At 35.4% G+C, this 17,595-nt stretch overlaps 2 protein-coding genes across 2 annotated transcripts; both read right to left on the bottom strand.

Annotated features, from left to right (window-relative positions):
* Nucleotides 1-223: 223 nt before the first annotated feature.
* LOC147519303 (DHHC-type zinc finger family protein) lies at nucleotides 224-8,140 on the bottom strand. The gene is made up of 10 exons (XM_086590935.1): nucleotides 7,721-8,140; nucleotides 5,801-5,914; nucleotides 5,564-5,684; nucleotides 4,925-5,133; nucleotides 3,937-4,005; nucleotides 3,372-3,443; nucleotides 3,153-3,281; nucleotides 2,014-2,094; nucleotides 1,715-1,921; nucleotides 224-1,203 (listed from the first exon to the last, which is right to left on the bottom strand). Exons 1-10 carry the CDS (start codon nucleotides 7,763-7,765, stop codon nucleotides 277-279), a joined length of 1,974 nt encoding a protein of 657 aa, XP_086447061.1. The 5' UTR covers nucleotides 7,766-8,140; the 3' UTR covers nucleotides 224-276.
* Nucleotides 8,141-10,829: 2,689 nt separating this feature from the next.
* On the bottom strand, nucleotides 10,830-16,109 carry LOC147519302 (MLO protein homolog 1-like). The gene is made up of 14 exons (XM_086590936.1): nucleotides 15,724-16,109; nucleotides 15,519-15,576; nucleotides 14,418-14,647; nucleotides 14,023-14,139; nucleotides 13,880-13,940; nucleotides 13,691-13,776; nucleotides 13,432-13,506; nucleotides 13,137-13,225; nucleotides 12,841-12,890; nucleotides 12,717-12,757; nucleotides 12,467-12,640; nucleotides 11,839-11,874; nucleotides 11,521-11,649; nucleotides 10,830-11,439 (listed from the first exon to the last, which is right to left on the bottom strand). Exons 1-14 carry the CDS (start codon nucleotides 15,841-15,843, stop codon nucleotides 11,065-11,067), a joined length of 1,641 nt encoding a protein of 546 aa, XP_086447062.1. The 5' UTR covers nucleotides 15,844-16,109; the 3' UTR covers nucleotides 10,830-11,064.
* Nucleotides 16,110-17,595: the final 1,486 nt, after the last annotated feature.

Here is a 17,595-nt window from a genome sequence, read left to right as displayed (position 1 = left end):
ATACATTTTAAATAAGATATCACATTAAAAATTTAAAACAAAGAATTTTTCATCCAAGACTCACTTATGTCCCAGTTCCTTAAGACCACGAGTCATGACCATACCTTATATAGCCAGCGTTAGATTTCCTGTTTTCTCCTAAACCTATCATTACGGTTATGTTATTTTTTTTCCCCACTAGTTCATGTTTGTGCCGGCCAAGGAAGAAAACAAAGCAGTTAAATGTTGGTCTAATAACTCACTATATACCTCAACGTGTGTTCTACAGTCCGGCCTTCAAGGCATTCTTGATGGAAACTGATTTACATGAGAATCACTTGGAACAAACACAGGAAGCTGACCCCCTCTCCCTGACCTACCCTGCTGATATAGACTCGAGGTAAACCCTCTCTCCAAGCCTGTCGACCCTAACGAACCACCATCCCTAGCGCTCCTCACTGACTGTTCGTTTACAAGAGGACCTCCAAAGAATATAGACTGACCTGTGTATAACAGTTCTGTTCCAGCAAGCTGCGAAGATGACCCCGCTGTTCTAGATGCTGTAGACATGAATCGCCCAGCTTCATGATCCCAAAAAACAGATGATCTTGAACCCTCTGACATAGCCACATCGCTTTTCCTGGCTGGATTCCTGGACATGTTTTCATGCAGGGTAACACCAGTCCCATCATTGGCTTTTACTGACCACGGAGATTGACCAGCTGAAGATTGATATATAGGGTTAAAATGGTCTCTGTTGGAAGCCCTCTGTTCTAATGGAGAAGGGGTGAGATTGTTGGTGTGACGAGGACTACTAAAGTTACTAAGGCTGTGATTGCATGTCTCAGTATCCTCTCTGCTGGCACGACTAGGCGGATAAGAACTCTTACGTGAAGATGTTCTCGGCATTCCTGTTCTAGCATCCCTATGGTTGTTCCCATGATCAGTACTTGCAGGACTACTTCTACCACTTAAGTTTGCACTTGACAAGTTATCAGCATCATATGGATGATGCCGAGAATTTACAGGACGTAGCACAGAGGATGAAGCTCTAGCTTTGGCAGCTGCTTTCACTGCGTCAGTGGAATCCAGCTTTGCAAGTTTCCATGCGCTAATTCGAACCTGACGCTGGGGCAACCTTTTCCCCTTATCAGACGACCCAACCACATCTGGATCTACTGTTGATGGAACACGCCCAGGTCCCAGATGTGGGATGATTTCATCCTGTCCAGTACACAACCAAAACACATAAGTTAATTTTACTACAAAATGAAAATCCCACTTACAATATAATCATTCAAAAATCATAACCCTAACAGTTCATGGAATCTGTAATCTGGTTGTGATGGCGATCTATCCATATATAGTATCATATAATGGGACAGCCAATATGGATATAGAAAATGTCGATATGCATGACCGAACTTTTGTAGTTTATTTGTTAAAACAAACTATGAAACAGATACAAAGAATAGTAATTCAGTCCCATCTATGCCATGTGACATAATGGGAAGGGTATATATCCATCTAAAAGGATGAAAAGGATAATACAAATATATTTGTAGTGAGTACATTCCTGAAGCAATCAGTATACAGAATAATAACAACTACAGCCCATCGTAAAAGTGGTAAAACCTACTAGGTTAGATCATTCAAGGACCTTTATCTTTTTCATGATGCCCTGTTGGCAGGGAAGTTAAATGTGTTAAGCTTGGTAGGCGGATCAAGCTCATACCTGATGGTCAACAAAAATTCTTGGAGGCGTGCACCAGGCACCTTTATATTGCAGGCCTAACCCGAGAGAGCTTCTTCCACTTATGGCAGTTACAGCCGAACCTGTTGGTGAAGATGGTAGACTTTGCTGTTCACCACCATCTACAGATGGTCCAGGTGGTTCGCTTTGTGTTCTCATGGCCACTACATACTCATATGTTGTAATTCCCTATTAAAAGAATAGAAATTCATCATTTCCATTGTTGTAGGACCTAATGAATGGAGTGGGAAAATTATTTTATAGGGACTTAATAAACACACCTTCCGTATCAAAATTATATGGAAAAAGAATAGTTCTCCCAATGGGACAGTTGCAAGAAAAGAAAGAGCTGTACAGAAGGCCTGAAACAAAGGAAACCGTGGAAAACTGATGTGATAATGAAAGTTGTGAGAAATTCAGGAATAACAGACAAATACAAGACACAACATTGATCATTATATGGAAAGTTGAGATTTATAGCACTAAAATTTCCACAATCATGGCATGCCAAACTTAATATGAACATCCGTTCTCCATTTTTGTGTTATTTTATTTTAGGAATTGAATAGAGAAAATCACCTGGTAAGTATTGATAATTTTCTGTGGTTGAAGTGATGTTGAGTTCAAACCAATTCCACAAGGAGATTTTGTATGTGCAAATAATTAACAAAAATAAAATAAAATAGGCAGGCAAAGAAAATCAGTTGACAGAATTCCTTTCTTATTTATCATCTTTGCAAAGGCAATAATGACGAAAATAAAAGAATATTATACACATAGACATAAGTTAATTCTTTGTAGCTTGTCACTCCTACATTTATCTATAACTTTTTATCGTACTTTTAGTATGCTGTGTTGACCTACTTTGTATCTTCGTGATGTTAACATGCATGGCCACCTTACTTATTTAAAGTTTTAAGGTAAGTAACTGTACAAGATCCACCGCTGAAATGGAATTTTAAAACCAATAATTCTTAAGCATGTACGGAAGCCTAAGAAATATGTGCCAATGATATTCTAAGCAGTCGGAAAAATGATGCAACATATTTCAGTTGTACAATATAATCATTAAGAAATTAACGAACAGAAAATAATTATATAAAATAATAGAAAGACAGTCGCACATTAAACAGGGAACATCCACATAACCTAAATAAGCCGTATACAAGGCTAGTAAATTGGGTTTAGGGTAAGTCATACGTGATACACTTCATCAACTCCGTAAACCGACAACCAATCCTAGGCCCATCACTAGCAACATGTGCCAAACATTGTGCTCCGCAGCGGAGGACTCATGTTCCAATTTTCAGTTTGACTCTAAACTTACTAAGTTGCTTTATTTTATCAATTGCTCGGAAAACGCTAGCTCATTGAGAAATAGAGAAGCAGAGAGTAAAGGTAAAAAAAAATTGGAGTTTACCACCACACTAGCTAAAATAGGCCGAGAGAACCCAACACCAAGCCTCTCAGTTATTTGATGCTCAGTAGCTGTTTTATCAGTAAAGCACCGCACCAGGACTGCAATTCCAACCCCGCACTCGACCATGAGCTGAGAAAAAGAAGTCACCGTTCAATTTTAGCTACAATACAAGCCTCAAGAAGTTATAGGAAAGTAAAGCATCAAACCTATGTCACTCACCCAAAGAAGACTAAATGCCATTAGAGACACAAATGTGATGTAATTTTTCCTCCCAACGCAATTATTCAGCCACTGCACAAATACAGGGATTTTACATTTTTCATCAAATTCCAACAAGAAAAAGATATACATCGGATAGGTGGTAGAGAGAGGCAAGCATAAGAGGTTTTGCCAAATAATAGTCTGATAATTGTATACCATCTCTTAAACACTAAATACCAGAGCATGGACCAGATAAAGAGAGTCAAACTCCACCCCCACCGCCTCAGTTAACTTAACTGCTTGAGCACCTTGATAATTTCCACCAAGTTAATTTTTTTTTTTTTTTGTGGTAAATATCCAAGTGCATTATCTCAACATTTTAACATTGTTCACTTTAGAGATTACTTCCTGTATCTTATTAACCAGTCAGAGTCAACTTAATGCCATACATAATATGTGTCTGTGTGAGTGTGTGTGTAACCATCTTATTCATTGATTTTGACCAAGGAGATCTTAATTTGAGCTGTAGCATTGGTTTTCACCCTACAGGGAGCAAGTTCCAGTAATTAAGGTGCTTACATACCCGACAATGATGATCAAATCCATCAACACATTTGTCACAACTTCTGCAATGTTTGCTGAACTTGCGCACCTACAAAAATAACGAAGTTACTACCATGTATAAATATATCAATATGGTGTCTACAACCCAGAACCGGCAATCTCCAAAATTGACCAACTCTTACGATAAGTTTATAAAGATCAAACACACTGATCAATGGTAAGTATCCCCACCAAATTAGCTTTTGACTCATTTTCAGAGGTCCCCAACTAAGGCAATGAAAGGATTCAAGAAAACGAGTCACGTGACCCCCTCAACTTATAGTGGTGAAGGTAAATTAGTTTTTCTCATATCCCTATCCCCCTTCCCCATGTATAAACTCAAACCTGAAGACCTTCAAGAACAGCTCCCTAAACTCTTGCCAGTGGAGCACTGACCATGGCCAAAACATTTACTCTGAAGTTGCTTTAATCATGAAGAAACGTGGTTAAATTGTTATGAGCCACAGATTGTTTTGTTATCCGTATTTAGTAAATAATCTCCACAGAAATAAGAAGTACAAAAGATGGCAAACAAGGTTATCATGGGAAACGGATCTCAAGATTCGATATCCATTATTACTAGTAACAGTATATGGACCAGTTTTGGTGTAAAGAAAAAGATGGGGCATCTAACATATTATTTGCCGCGAAACACATCAGCATTCAACTTTCATCATTTTCTTCCAATGCCCCAAGAAACCTAAGACTTCCTGCATGCTTTTCCAAAAAACACCACTTAAAGAAATTTTGGCTTGAAAGAAGTATCAAACATGGTACACTGGGATAAGATATCCAATATAATAATTAGTACAAAATAGCATCAATTGTTACACTCAAATATAACAATATTTGGGAAACTAACTTATGGAAGCACAAGGCATCATCATCCTCATTGTATTTTATCACTACTTACTAGCATAGAAATATTAAGCACAGAGTGCAGAAAGCCTCAAATAAAGCTCTTATACCTCAGCATTGCAAAGCGTGCAAAATAATGCATCTTCTTCACCAGATTGCTGCTGGATAAAATCTTCATCTCTGCGGCAATCCTCTTTTACCAGGAAACCACAGAAAATACATCCAAGTGTTGTTGCAAAACAACTAGCGTTAACCTCCGGAGATTTGTCTCCGTTTCTTGGTCCTACTTTGCTGAGCTCTCCAACTGAAGATGGATATCCTGGTTTTTTTTTTGATCGGTAAAATTAGGACATATATTTTGATAAAAGAAAAACAATTACAAAAAGGATGAGATATCCTGATTGCACATCACAAAGGATTAAAAGAGTCGTTAAAAGAAGACCAACTAGAAACTATCCAAAAGGGAATGATCATTGCTGGTAGTGAAAGAGAAGTAACTCTGTATATTTCCATTTCCATAAACATGGCACAGATCGTGACCTCAAAATTTAGATTTGTTCAACAAATACTCTCATTTTCATTGTTTCTACTTTCGTGGTCCTATAACTCGTTCTACAAGACAGCATGGATTAGTTTTATGGACATGTAATCAAGACAGTAATTGGTCGTCTCCTTGGTGACTGAATGGTAAGACCCAACTTCTGTGGATGTGTTCAGAGATAAATAAATTTAAGGAAATAGCAAATTACCTGGAAAGTCAGGGGTATTATGTGACTTATAGGCTGATGTCACATCATTAACAAGCAAAATTCCAGGATCGGCAGGGTCAATGGCTGTGCTTCTAACGTAGAGAATAAACACAGAGAAGGCCTGAAAATAATTCTAAACCATAAGATAACAGCAAAGGAAGCAAGATGAGATGCCACTGAGGCAACAAATACAACAGAGCAAATAGAAAGTACAAGCTTCAAGACATCTGTACTTACCAAGAAAGAATAGACACCCATTGCAACATATTCATATATATCCTTTCCAAGAAATGGAGCAAAGAAGGCATAAAATGCAATCGATAGAAACAAAAATACTGTTATAGCCACAACCTGTATACATAAAATTAATTGTCAAGCATGGGCACTTAAAAAGGAAAACAATCCAAGCATATAACAACCAATACCTCTGAACAATAAGTTCACTTGTTTTCTTTTTCAAACTCCAAAACAAAGAAACCAGATACAATGACGGAGAAACTATGATATGGGTAGGAAAATCTATCCATAACAGTAGTCATTTAGAACCAGACAAGATCATTCGAAGCTATAAAAGATAATATATCATTATATTTAACTGCTGCATGGTTGATAAAGCCATGAGCTTAAAATACAAAATAACTGTAAATGCATGAGACAAGGATTATAAAGATCACAGTACCGACATTGATCATTATTAAATTACTAGATTATCCACCATAATAGTTTGACGCATGCCACCCCTACTTCAAATGGAACAGAACTCTTGCTCTCATCCTAAGCTTTGTCATAAGCCTTTTATATTTTAGATAATTTACCTTATCAAAATGCAAAGGATATAATTACAAAGCTCCCATCAAAAGCCTAGAACAACTAAAGTCGACTATCACTTCCAATAACAAGATCTGATCAATCATGGGAAGCCAAAATCGTCTCTATATATCTAATGTCGAAATTTTAAATATATTCCAAACCAATCTACCGCACCAATTGACATACATTCTAGACAACAGGGAGCTTTTGTTTTTGCATAGATGAACAGAAGATTTCTTTATCAACGTTATACACAGGAACTTTATTTTATTATTTATTTATTTATCTACTTTTTAGTTATTTTGACATACCCCTGTAAATAATAAATGATGGCATTAGTATTACCGGTTAACACCTATCCTTCCTATGTAAGTCCTAAGTCCTAACTATTGATGCAATGCTCAAACTTATTTAAGCCTTGGACACCAAAGAAATCTCCATCTTCATCTGTGTAGGATCACCTAATTAGAAGGTTGACACCCCTTCTAACAAGAGATTCCATCCTTCTTTGCTCAAGTCCAGAATATGATTTCCTCTTGGTGCTGCACCAAGTAAGTAGGTCTAAACTCTGTTGTTATTAGAAAGGAAAGAGACAGTAAGAGCTATCCTAAAACAACACATAGAGATCAAGTTCACAGTTGTTAGATCTATGCAAGCTGGTCCTCGATTCAGCCACTGGTGAATGCTTCATTCATATTTCCAAGGCAGTTAAGTCTAGACCCACTTTAAACCTACTCTTCAAATATTGTTAATTTCTTACATTCCTTTCCCATAGATTTGTACTTTCATTTATTGTATATGCACTAGTTTCTCCTAAGCTTACCAAAAACTGCAGTTTATCGTTAGTTTTAGGTCATCCACCAATTTGGAAATTAGATGAAAACCAAAACAGTTAATGTGATGCATAAACAAATACGATGACACTGAAAATTTATTACATTGCATTATCGACACTTCTTCTGATACTCATGTAACATATATGGGCACATGGATGATATTTTGAGTCACAGGGCAGAGCCACTAATGCATTTATGCCTCTTGTAATTACAATCTAAGGTCGAATCTCCGCAACCGAGTTATACTTTACAAAGAAAAACCTAAGATACTGCATTAAATCGGATATCAATCTCAGCTAGACATTCATCCATACACAAAATAAATAACTTATCTCGAGTGTAAAAGGCTTTTTAGTGCTAAATTTTCTAAATAAACCAAAAACATTCATTTCATATACGAAACAATATATAAAGAGAAAAATGAAGTTCAAAACCCAAACAAACAAGTCTCCCACCACATTGGTGAAATAATAAAAGTAAAAATACTTGTACCAAAAAGAAAACAATATACCTGCAATGTATGTGCAGGAAGTTGCCATCCATGACGTCTAGCCATTACTGAAACTCAACACTCAGAAACCAACAGCACCAAAAGTTAAACAAGAAGAAAAAGACTAGTTCTAAAAATAAAAAATAAAAAACTGTTTCTTCTCTTGTTTACTTCACTGATATATAGATCACTTAAACCCCACTTATTTCTAAACAGTTTTTAGAGATTTGGATCTCGACCCGACCCAAGAGTTCAAATCCCATTTTAAGAAAGCCCATTTACTTATTTTTCACTTGTTAGAGTTTACATATTTTTCAGCATTTTTAATGAGGAAGGTCTGCAAAATGAAGAAGAAGAAGAAGAAGAAAAATGTTTAGTAGTTTAATGATAAGCTGCTCTTGGCCGCAGCTTTTTATTTCACATTTTTTTTTTTTTTTTTGTAAAGAAAAAAATTGTGCCGGCCGTATTTGAATTTTTTTAGTGTTGTACGATCGAGATAATGCCACGTGGAGAGTTTGGTGATTTGATGGTCTGAGATTTTGTTAATTTGTTAATTGGTAGGTGGGTCCACATAGGATTCTTTTAGTATAGCGAGTGAGATATTTCCACGTGGATTTGGGGGTTTTTCTCCAACATGGAGTATTTTGATCAGTATTTTTGAGTTACTTAAAGTGAGGTTATTAATGAGATGAGACAATTTGCTTGGAGTTCCCATTTGCTTGGTATGGAATATATATGCAATTAATTTCCACATTTTGAGGTTGCCTTTCAATTTGGTCTGCCATACTTGGGTGGTGAACCAATCCAAACCCATCGTTATACTGTTATTAAAATTGAGACTTAAATTAAGTTTAAAATAAAATAAAATAACCCCCCTGTGAAATGAAAATTATACGAAATTACATGCCTCGAGTAATAAAATGGTCTATTAAGAGAAAACAAATTTTGATTAACTTTTTTTTTACTTAGCATAGGGTAATATGTATTAACATGTTATTAACATGTTAATATACATGTATTAACATGTATAACCACACGACCAAACCATATATTAACATGTATATCTCCAATACACATATACAAACAAGTATGCAAATTGTGCTACGTATCATTTTTTTTTTCTAAAGTCTTGAAACTGGATCAATAGTAAGCATGGTTTATTTGAATTCTAATTGTAATTATATAGAGAAGGCACGTCTATTTTATTTTATTTTTTAAATATAGGGGATAATTATTTTATTTTTTAAGTGAAAATAGAGAGATTTTCCTAAATTTTATTAATAAAATAAGATTTGTTCTAAGTTCAGTGAGGAAAATAGATAATTATTATATAATTTAAGTGATATTAGGGAAGTGTTTCTAAATTATTAATAAATAAGAGGGAGGGGAGATTTTTCTATTTTTTGTGAGAGAAGTATTTATAAATTAAGCAAATATAGATATCACAAATTGCTTACTCATAATGGAGAGAGAATTCTTGAAAACCAGCTATCATATAGTGCTTAGATAAAATAATTGTGTTGTATATATTAAGTATTCCGTTGAAGATAAACAATTTGGAAATGGTAGTGTATTGCATCAGATTCGTACTTTTGTTTCCTAATATCGTCCTAGGCTCCTAGCTACTATATTAAACATTTTGAATTAACAATGTTCATTGTAAACGAGCTAACATAACCACTATAATTTAGTTCAATAGAGGGCTCTATCAATTCATGACTAAGATTTATGTAGAAAAGCTAACGTTATTTATTTCAAACAATTTTCTTGATAAGTATTTTTAATTAAAGGGACCATAGGCTTTAAGTAAATAAATTAATAAAGAGAAATGTTAGCGGCACCATAATACCTCTCTCCCAGCCAAAAAAAGAATAACCCACAACCGGTACTAAAATTAGAAAAAGGCCAGACGGCAAAATGAAAAAATAGTTTTCTTCCTCCTCAATTTCCTGCGTGTTATTCACTCTAAAACTCTTTGGTCTTTTTCCTCTCTTTCTACGTGACACCTCATCATCATTTTCTTACCCTTAATCTCCCTTATTGCCTTCTTATATTATACTTGTGTTGTATGATCAACCCAAATTGATTTGCAAAGTAAAACAATTATGACCTATAACTCCAATTTAACGGGACTTTCTTTTTCTTCCAATTGTATTTTTTATCGTAAATAAATCAGTTAAGAATATAAGTGGGTTTTATCTAATAGGTTCGAATCTCTAATGGTAATTATCTTCAAATACATTCTTTGGATCCCATATTGAATTACTGTTGAATTCCATTAGTTTTTGCACTTTGATTGAAGTACTAGGATAAGTTAATCCTTGAACTTGAAGTTGGGGTGGAGGTTACGAGGATAAGTTCAAAAGGAAACTCTATGGAGAAGACAATAACTTTCCAGTCTTTTTTTGTTTTATTTAGGAATCTTTCTATTTCTATGTTGAGAAAAAAGAGAAACGGAAACAAAAAAAAAAAGTTATCGAGTCATGCTTTCTGTTTTTAACCGGGGTATCATGGTGCTACCCCTCAGAGGGTAGCTCGCTAGCATTTCTCATTAATAAAATGCACTAGTTTACAAAAGTCTTAGCATGGGAATCTTTAGTGTTGTTTATTTCTTTCTCACTAATTTTTTTTGTTCAACATGGAGGAAAGGTGCTAACATTTCATAATGAACATGTGCCAATGGCTTGATTTTGAAGTCATGACTAAAACATGAGCCCTGCAGTGGTGGAAGAGCAGTTATCTTGCTTATCAAAAAATAAAAAGAGCAGTTAGCTATCTGATAGCACCAAGTCACCAGTTGGCCATTGTGGGTTGCGACCATATATTAATGTTTTCCAAGCTGATCAATTCATCTTATTTGATGTGCAGTGTTATATGCAAATTGACCACTCATGCTCCAATTCAAAGTAAAATGTAACTGGGGATTGCTTCTTGTAGACTCCCAATTTTCACGCAATTATATTTATGAACTTAATAATCTATGCTCCTATTCGTATAAGTGGAGTTCATACAACCGTATCTTTTAAAAAATATGGTCTTTAAATACTTTGAGAGAGTTTACCAAGTTTTTTAGTCAATCACAATGAAAATACAGAAAACTGTGTAAACAATAAAAATATATGGTCTATACTTTCATAGAATTTACCAAGGCTTTTCATTCTTTCAAAATGAAACTTACAAAAGAACTGTGCAACACTGTAACAGTATAATTGAGCTACAATAGAACTTTTTTTTTTAGTATTATTTCGATAAACTACATTAGAAACTTGAAGAAACTACACTATTTGTATTCAAGTCAATTTAACTAGCCCATACAACTTAACATTTCATGTGCACGTAGGACTCTTTAATTGCAAAATTCTGTTTCAAGGTTGAACGAAAGAAAAATCACCACTATGAATCTCTCCATTTCGGTTATGATATTCATGTGGTCTTAGTTCATGAACTTGATGGGCTACTGGTATTGTAGGCTCAGTCTCTGAAAAATCGGTATCTGATTGATAAGACCTTGGAGAATTCATAGCCATTTCAATGTCAACTGTGTTGGATTTGTGTTTATGAAGCAAATGTATGGGAGATGAACCAATGCTGGGTGTGTTCTCCCCACTCCTGAACCCAGAAGAAGCATCCGCTCCTGGTTTTCTTGTTTTATTTGACCTTTCCTTTGCTGCTTTTCGCCATTTCATTAGAGCTTTCGCAGTCTGTTCTTCAAATATTGCCTGCTTCATGTGAGAGCCCATCTGCAGATACGGAGTAATCAGAACTACACGTACTTTTGCTTTTGCTATTAGTGTTCTGGTAATAGAGGGGGGAAAACTCACTTGTGTCACTAAAGCATACAGTGGGAAGGTGATATAGCTACACAGGACCTGAAGAGCTACGCCAAGGACAACCCTTATTATAGTGGTTGCCAAGTTCTCGTGGAAGCAGGATCTGAGTCCGAATTCGTACTGCATTGAAACATTGTTGGAATTAAGTCGACCATTTCAGATAGAAACTTGAAATTCTATTGAACTTCTACTAAACAAAGCGCTAGCTAGTGCATACATTTAACAAAAATTGTAAGCTTAATTGGGTTATAGCTGTAATGCAAAACCCAATATACGACAATCAAGACGGGATGAAAATCTTCAACTTACCCATGTCCATAGAAAGTACGCCATCTGGAACGCGTTCTGTAAAATGCAAAGCCTTTATTAGGATTTTGGAACAAGAACCCTTGAAACCACACGAAATTGTTGCATTAGGACATTGGGCAATTTAACTATTGTACAACGAATTACAGGCACGCAGCCAATATTCAAGACAATGTTCAAGTTAGCTTTCTTGTAAAACCCCCATCGATAACCAAATTGGAGGTTCTAGAGCATGTTTATTATATGTTTTGTTAATTTCTTATCCCCGACCTGTACTTAGGTACTCCCCCCTTTCCTCCTTTCTTCAATACATAAATTTTGCTTACTTAGAGAAAAAATAGTAATACCGGCTAGGAAGGGAAGATATGATCTCCCACAGCATCAGGCGAACAGTAATAACAATCTATGCAGGGCCACATGAGTGACTAAATTATATTTGATCTCAGAACAGTGGTAGTAAAACAGGTTTTCGAGGAAAGCACATTCCTAGTGCTTAAGGAAATTTAATTTAGCCATGCATTCCAATTTTAGTTCCACTCATTTCACAAGAAATGCTGAACTACTATATATCGGTCCTTATGTTAATCAAGTACAGAAATTGAATATATGAAACTTGATCATAGAAATTTACCTGGAATAAGGTTAGATGTATTAAGAATAGGATCAACCCAGGCCGATCAAACCAAAAGAGCTTGTTACTAAGCTCTACCAGAGGAGCTCCTTTGACTACTGTTGTTCGATCTTGGATTTGATGAGCCATCTCCATAATAACAACTTCCAGTTTCATTCCAAGAAGGAGAAGTATCTACATAATATAGTACAAGGTTGAGACAGAGTTCAAGGACAATTGTAACTGAAAAGTTTGATGAGGCATGTCTTACTATTAGTGGAAAGAAAGAGATCCAAGCGAGTGTGTACCAATCTGCAAAATGAGGACAGGATCATGAAGCTGTTCAAAAATATGTCAATGAAATAAAATTTATGGAAAATGATGATATTTCTTACTGTATACATTCAGCACCAAATATATGACTGCGAAAGCCCAGAGTGGAACACTGTCCAAACAACACTCATTGTTAGTGCTAAGTTCCTATAAGCATGGAACTGGTAAAACCCTGTTATACCAGACCGGTTCCATGGCTGACTGATTATTACCAAGTAAAGACAATGAAGAGGCGACCCTAGCTCCCAACCGGAGTTCAAATAAAAATAAATGATCTCAAGTTCCTGTAGCACCTGTAGATGAACTAAGCCAACTTTCACGACACAAACAAAATATGGAGAGATGGAGGGAAAAATACCTGATACCAACAACAACTTTGAAATCATCTTCCATGGATCGCTTAATGTACTTGTGGAAATCGAATTTGCTGTTCGGAGCCAAATGAGCCTACATTTGTATGTATCTTGTTAAAAGAATTTAATGTACAAGCAGTTGCTTAAATTGTAAGATGAACTAGTGGTATACATGCTATGATAGCATAATAAGCATTAGGGTCACTAGTCACTACCATCTGACAGCCACTAAAATGTGATACTGAACATGATTACGATGTATCAAAAGTGTGTGATGTAGAAAATGAAGAGATATCTTACATTAATAAATCCATGGCGCATGGTTAAGTAGTCCACCTTATTGATTGAACCAAAGAATTGCCTAAAAAAAGCAACCTGCCAATTAAAAGTAAAGTGAAAAGGCTCAGGATGAAAGCATTCAAACTTCAAATTAAGTATGTGAGTTACAAGGTGCAATTTTATCTGGTTATTGGTGTGCACACTGCATAGTATTCATATCGATCGGCACATATTTTATATGAAGATCATTCCGTTTTACACAAAGAGGAGAATAACTTACAATCCATCTGATCCCAGGTTTTCTTGAAAAGCCAGTGTGCCTCCTCACAAAGGAAGTTTGGTGAGCAAACCTAAATCTTGCTGGATCTAGAGATCAAAATCAACATAATGTAATCAATTAACAGAGAAAAACGAGCACATTTTTCAGTCAAATGCACATATATTCATACAACAAAAGTGAAATAGGTACCATTTGTGAATTGATATTCCAAGGAAGTTGTTTCCAATTCCCAATCCCTCCATTTATTCATCTGTGAACATTCATCCATTTTAGAATACGAAAAATGGACTTTAGGACTCAGATTAATGCATATAGGATGATTACTTCCTTACTTTTGCTCTTCCTAAAGCCATAAGGATGACACTGTAGAGAACGTGAAATACGGCGAGGACAAAAATGAATATGTGCAATTGATGCACTCCAGTTTGCGAGATCATTGGGACTTTGTTCTGAAGAGAAACCATTGATAGTAGTCAACACTAGTTGAGCAAAAAGACCATGAGCCGCTTGCAATGACAGTAATTACCCTACTGCACCTTTAGCAAACTCTGTTTTCCTTCTAGATAAACATAGTAGTATAGTACAAATAAACAATTCTTAAACAATATGACCATTGAAACAGGAGCTAGACACTTTCCTAATTCTAGCACGAGGCAGGACATCAAGTCACAAATCAAGTTAATTGAAATGAACTAAGTTAGTGCATGGAGGGACTTTATTTGCTTACATATTTGGAGCAATAATCTCCTGTACCACTATCTGCTGCCAAAGATCGACGCCAAATTGTATCTTGAGCCAATGATAGTAATTTTCTCCCGCTCTCCTTGCCATCCTCATCCTTGGGAACCTTTGCACATGGAAGCATATAGTCTCCCATTTCGGAAGGTATACATATCTTAGATATTGGCTGTGTACCAACAGTAAGGAGCAGAGAGATGAAACCCAGTAGCATTAGCTCTGCAAATAAACCGAATGATCGAATTAGCTCTACAAACAATTATAAAATTCGATCTTAAAGATTATTAGGACTGATTATGGTTTTAAATTTTGAAATGTTCCACCTTCAACGTATATATACAAAATATCGGCCCTTAATTCAACTAGTAGGATGATTCACGGCTATCTCTTTAAAAATAGAGTTAAAGTCAACAGATTTTACTCTCTGTCATTAATTTACTCTGTATATATACAAATGATTTTACTCTCTATCCTTATTTTACTCTTTATATAGAGAGTAATATCTTTTGTTAACAGATTTTACTCTATCCATCATGGTTGACTTTAGCCCTACTTTTACACTCGCGAGTCATACTTGGGCAATCACGAATTCACGATCTTAACCATGTCCATGCCATGATGCAACACAGAGTTTTTAAAGAAAGCAAAAATTATTATTGATTATAACATCTGCTCCTACTGAAGAATTGCTATATTTGGGGATGATCATTTATTAATTTATACTGATTTATTCCTTCTTTTTCAAAACAGTTTCTAGAACATTGCATGTTTTTAACCAAACAAAAAATGTTCTGACTAAGTAGCGAAAATCATATATAAACTTAGTCAGAAAATATGAACCAAACAGACAGGATTCTGTTAAACTTCAATGCGCGCGACCACCTTTCTTTTAGGACACGTACATATGTATGTGTGATTATGTGTCCATAGATCTATTTTAAAGCATATGCTAAATTAGTTTTGCAACGATTTCATTTATAATTATTACCGCTTGAAGATAGCAACATAAACATTCCTAAAAGTGGTCCCAGAGTTGCGAATATATCAATGAAGTTTGCTTCTTCGCCTGTTAGAGTAAAGAGATACGTACCAGCTTTCATTTTCTCTAGCGCTTCACTCATGGCTTTCTTTTGCCTCTTTTGGAACCACTGTGGAAGGAAGTGACTTAACATGAATATACATTTTTGACACTTATATCATATCAGAAGCCTATCAAGTCATCTCTCCGAGCAACTCTAAAAATTGAAACTGCATCCATTTAAGACTGTGAAACGCATGAACAATGTATGACTTACCTTTCCAAGAGCATGGATTCCTCTTTCAATAAGTAAAGAGATGATCACAAAGACAGCGCAAACAAATGCTACAGCCCATGTCGGAGTTTCCGTCAACGGTCGATCTCCTGCTACAGCCATAGCTACATACAAGAATCCTGTGCGAGAGCAAGCTACAACTACAACTACCCCCACTACTATATATCAGATAGAATATATATTCTCTTCAAAGAAAAAAACACTTGAGAGACTTTTGAGGCCAATGTTTTATGAACTTCGGAGAAATGAGAGTTACAAGTTTATGAAAGAAAGAGTTCATAAAGCTAAGCATTACGCGCTTCATTTTGTCATGGTGCTTAGTGTTAGTATCGAAAAGGAGCCTTGAAGTTGCTCTACAACTATTGTTCACTTATTGCTCAAGAAAATCATTCATTAATATATCTCGGAATAAATTGATAAAAGTTTATTATAATTCTGAGCCGGCCATAAAGGCCAAAGATAGACGAGGTCAATGAGAATTTAATAATAATGTATTAAACAACGAAAACAGTCGAAGAAAAAAAGGAAGCGAGAACAAAAATGGGGATCAAGAAGACCTGTTATTGACTTTTTCCTAACGAATTAATGATATGATTTAACGACATGCACATAACATCCCCCATTAACTTTTATTAAATGGTCCATACTCTTATAGTCTTATGGGCATTGAACCGCATGGTTAACTTGTTTCACTATAAAAAAAAATGGGCATTGAACTGCAAGTTAGTGGCTTGTGATCCTTAATTATTGTATCTGAAGATTGTGGGGAAAATCTCTTCTTACCCAGTTTCAGTTTAAACTTTGAACACTCGGAGATAAATAAAAAGCACTCATATATAGGACATGTCATACATTTTATATTTCGACACGACATGTGAGATGTATATAATATTTCAATTTTCAAAAGAAAAACAGAAAAACTAAAAATTCTCCCTAAATGACCAGTGCAATGCGGCCGCAACATCATTGCGTACACTCACTTAAGTGGCGCTCAACTGTTAGAAAATATTTTCCAATACGGACAACATTTTTCATGAAAAGTCACTTGACTAATTTTAGGGTGTGTTTGTTAAATTTTAACTCATGGAAAGGAAAGGAAATAAAATGGGTGGTCCACTATGGAATGGAATGGAAAGGAAATAATTTTAAATGGTATGTGTTTGGTAAACTGGGGAAAGGAAAGTAAAAACTGAGGAAAGGAATAATCATGTTTGTTTGCAAAAGCTATGGAAATGAATAATTGTATTGTTGAGTGGAGTGTATTAGTAGTAAGTCTCTATTTATTTATTTCCTTTCCTTTCCTTTCCACAAAAAATTTCGGGGTTAATTTAAAGACACAAAACCTTTTCCATTTGTTTCCATATGGAAAAGCCCATTTCCTTTCCATGGGTAAACAAACGCCTTAAAAACTATGGAAAATGTGGACCACTCTTATTTTCCTTTCCTTTCCATAGTGTTTCCATCATAACAAACACACCCTTAGTTCAAAATGAACCTTACATAGTGTCATTGCGATTTAATTTCATTTTACGATGTTGTATCTCTATTCACTAAGTGCAAAATGCGTTTTTTGTTTTGAAACTTACATGCATGATCGATCACATTTGCATCGGTATCTCCAACTAAAATTTAGCATCGAAGATTCTCAATATTTTGATTGAAAGTTATCAAAACCGTTAGAAAAGAGGATGTGGCCTTGTTGCAAATTATGAAAGACATTGTAAAATAAAAGAGGCCAGATCTTCTCCGCCCGGGTGGAAAACTCAAGTTTTTACACCTTACAAAAATAAATCGACACATGTCCACTCATTTAACACCCAAACTGAAGGGTAGTAACGGTATTAAACAATAAAA

Source organism: Coptis chinensis, chromosome 2 (genome assembly GCF_015680905.1).
Source record: "Coptis chinensis isolate HL-2020 chromosome 2, ASM1568090v1, whole genome shotgun sequence".
Classification (NCBI taxonomy): Eukaryota; Viridiplantae; Streptophyta; class Magnoliopsida; order Ranunculales; family Ranunculaceae; genus Coptis; species Coptis chinensis.
This window is presented reverse-complemented; position numbering and strand designations above follow the sequence as displayed.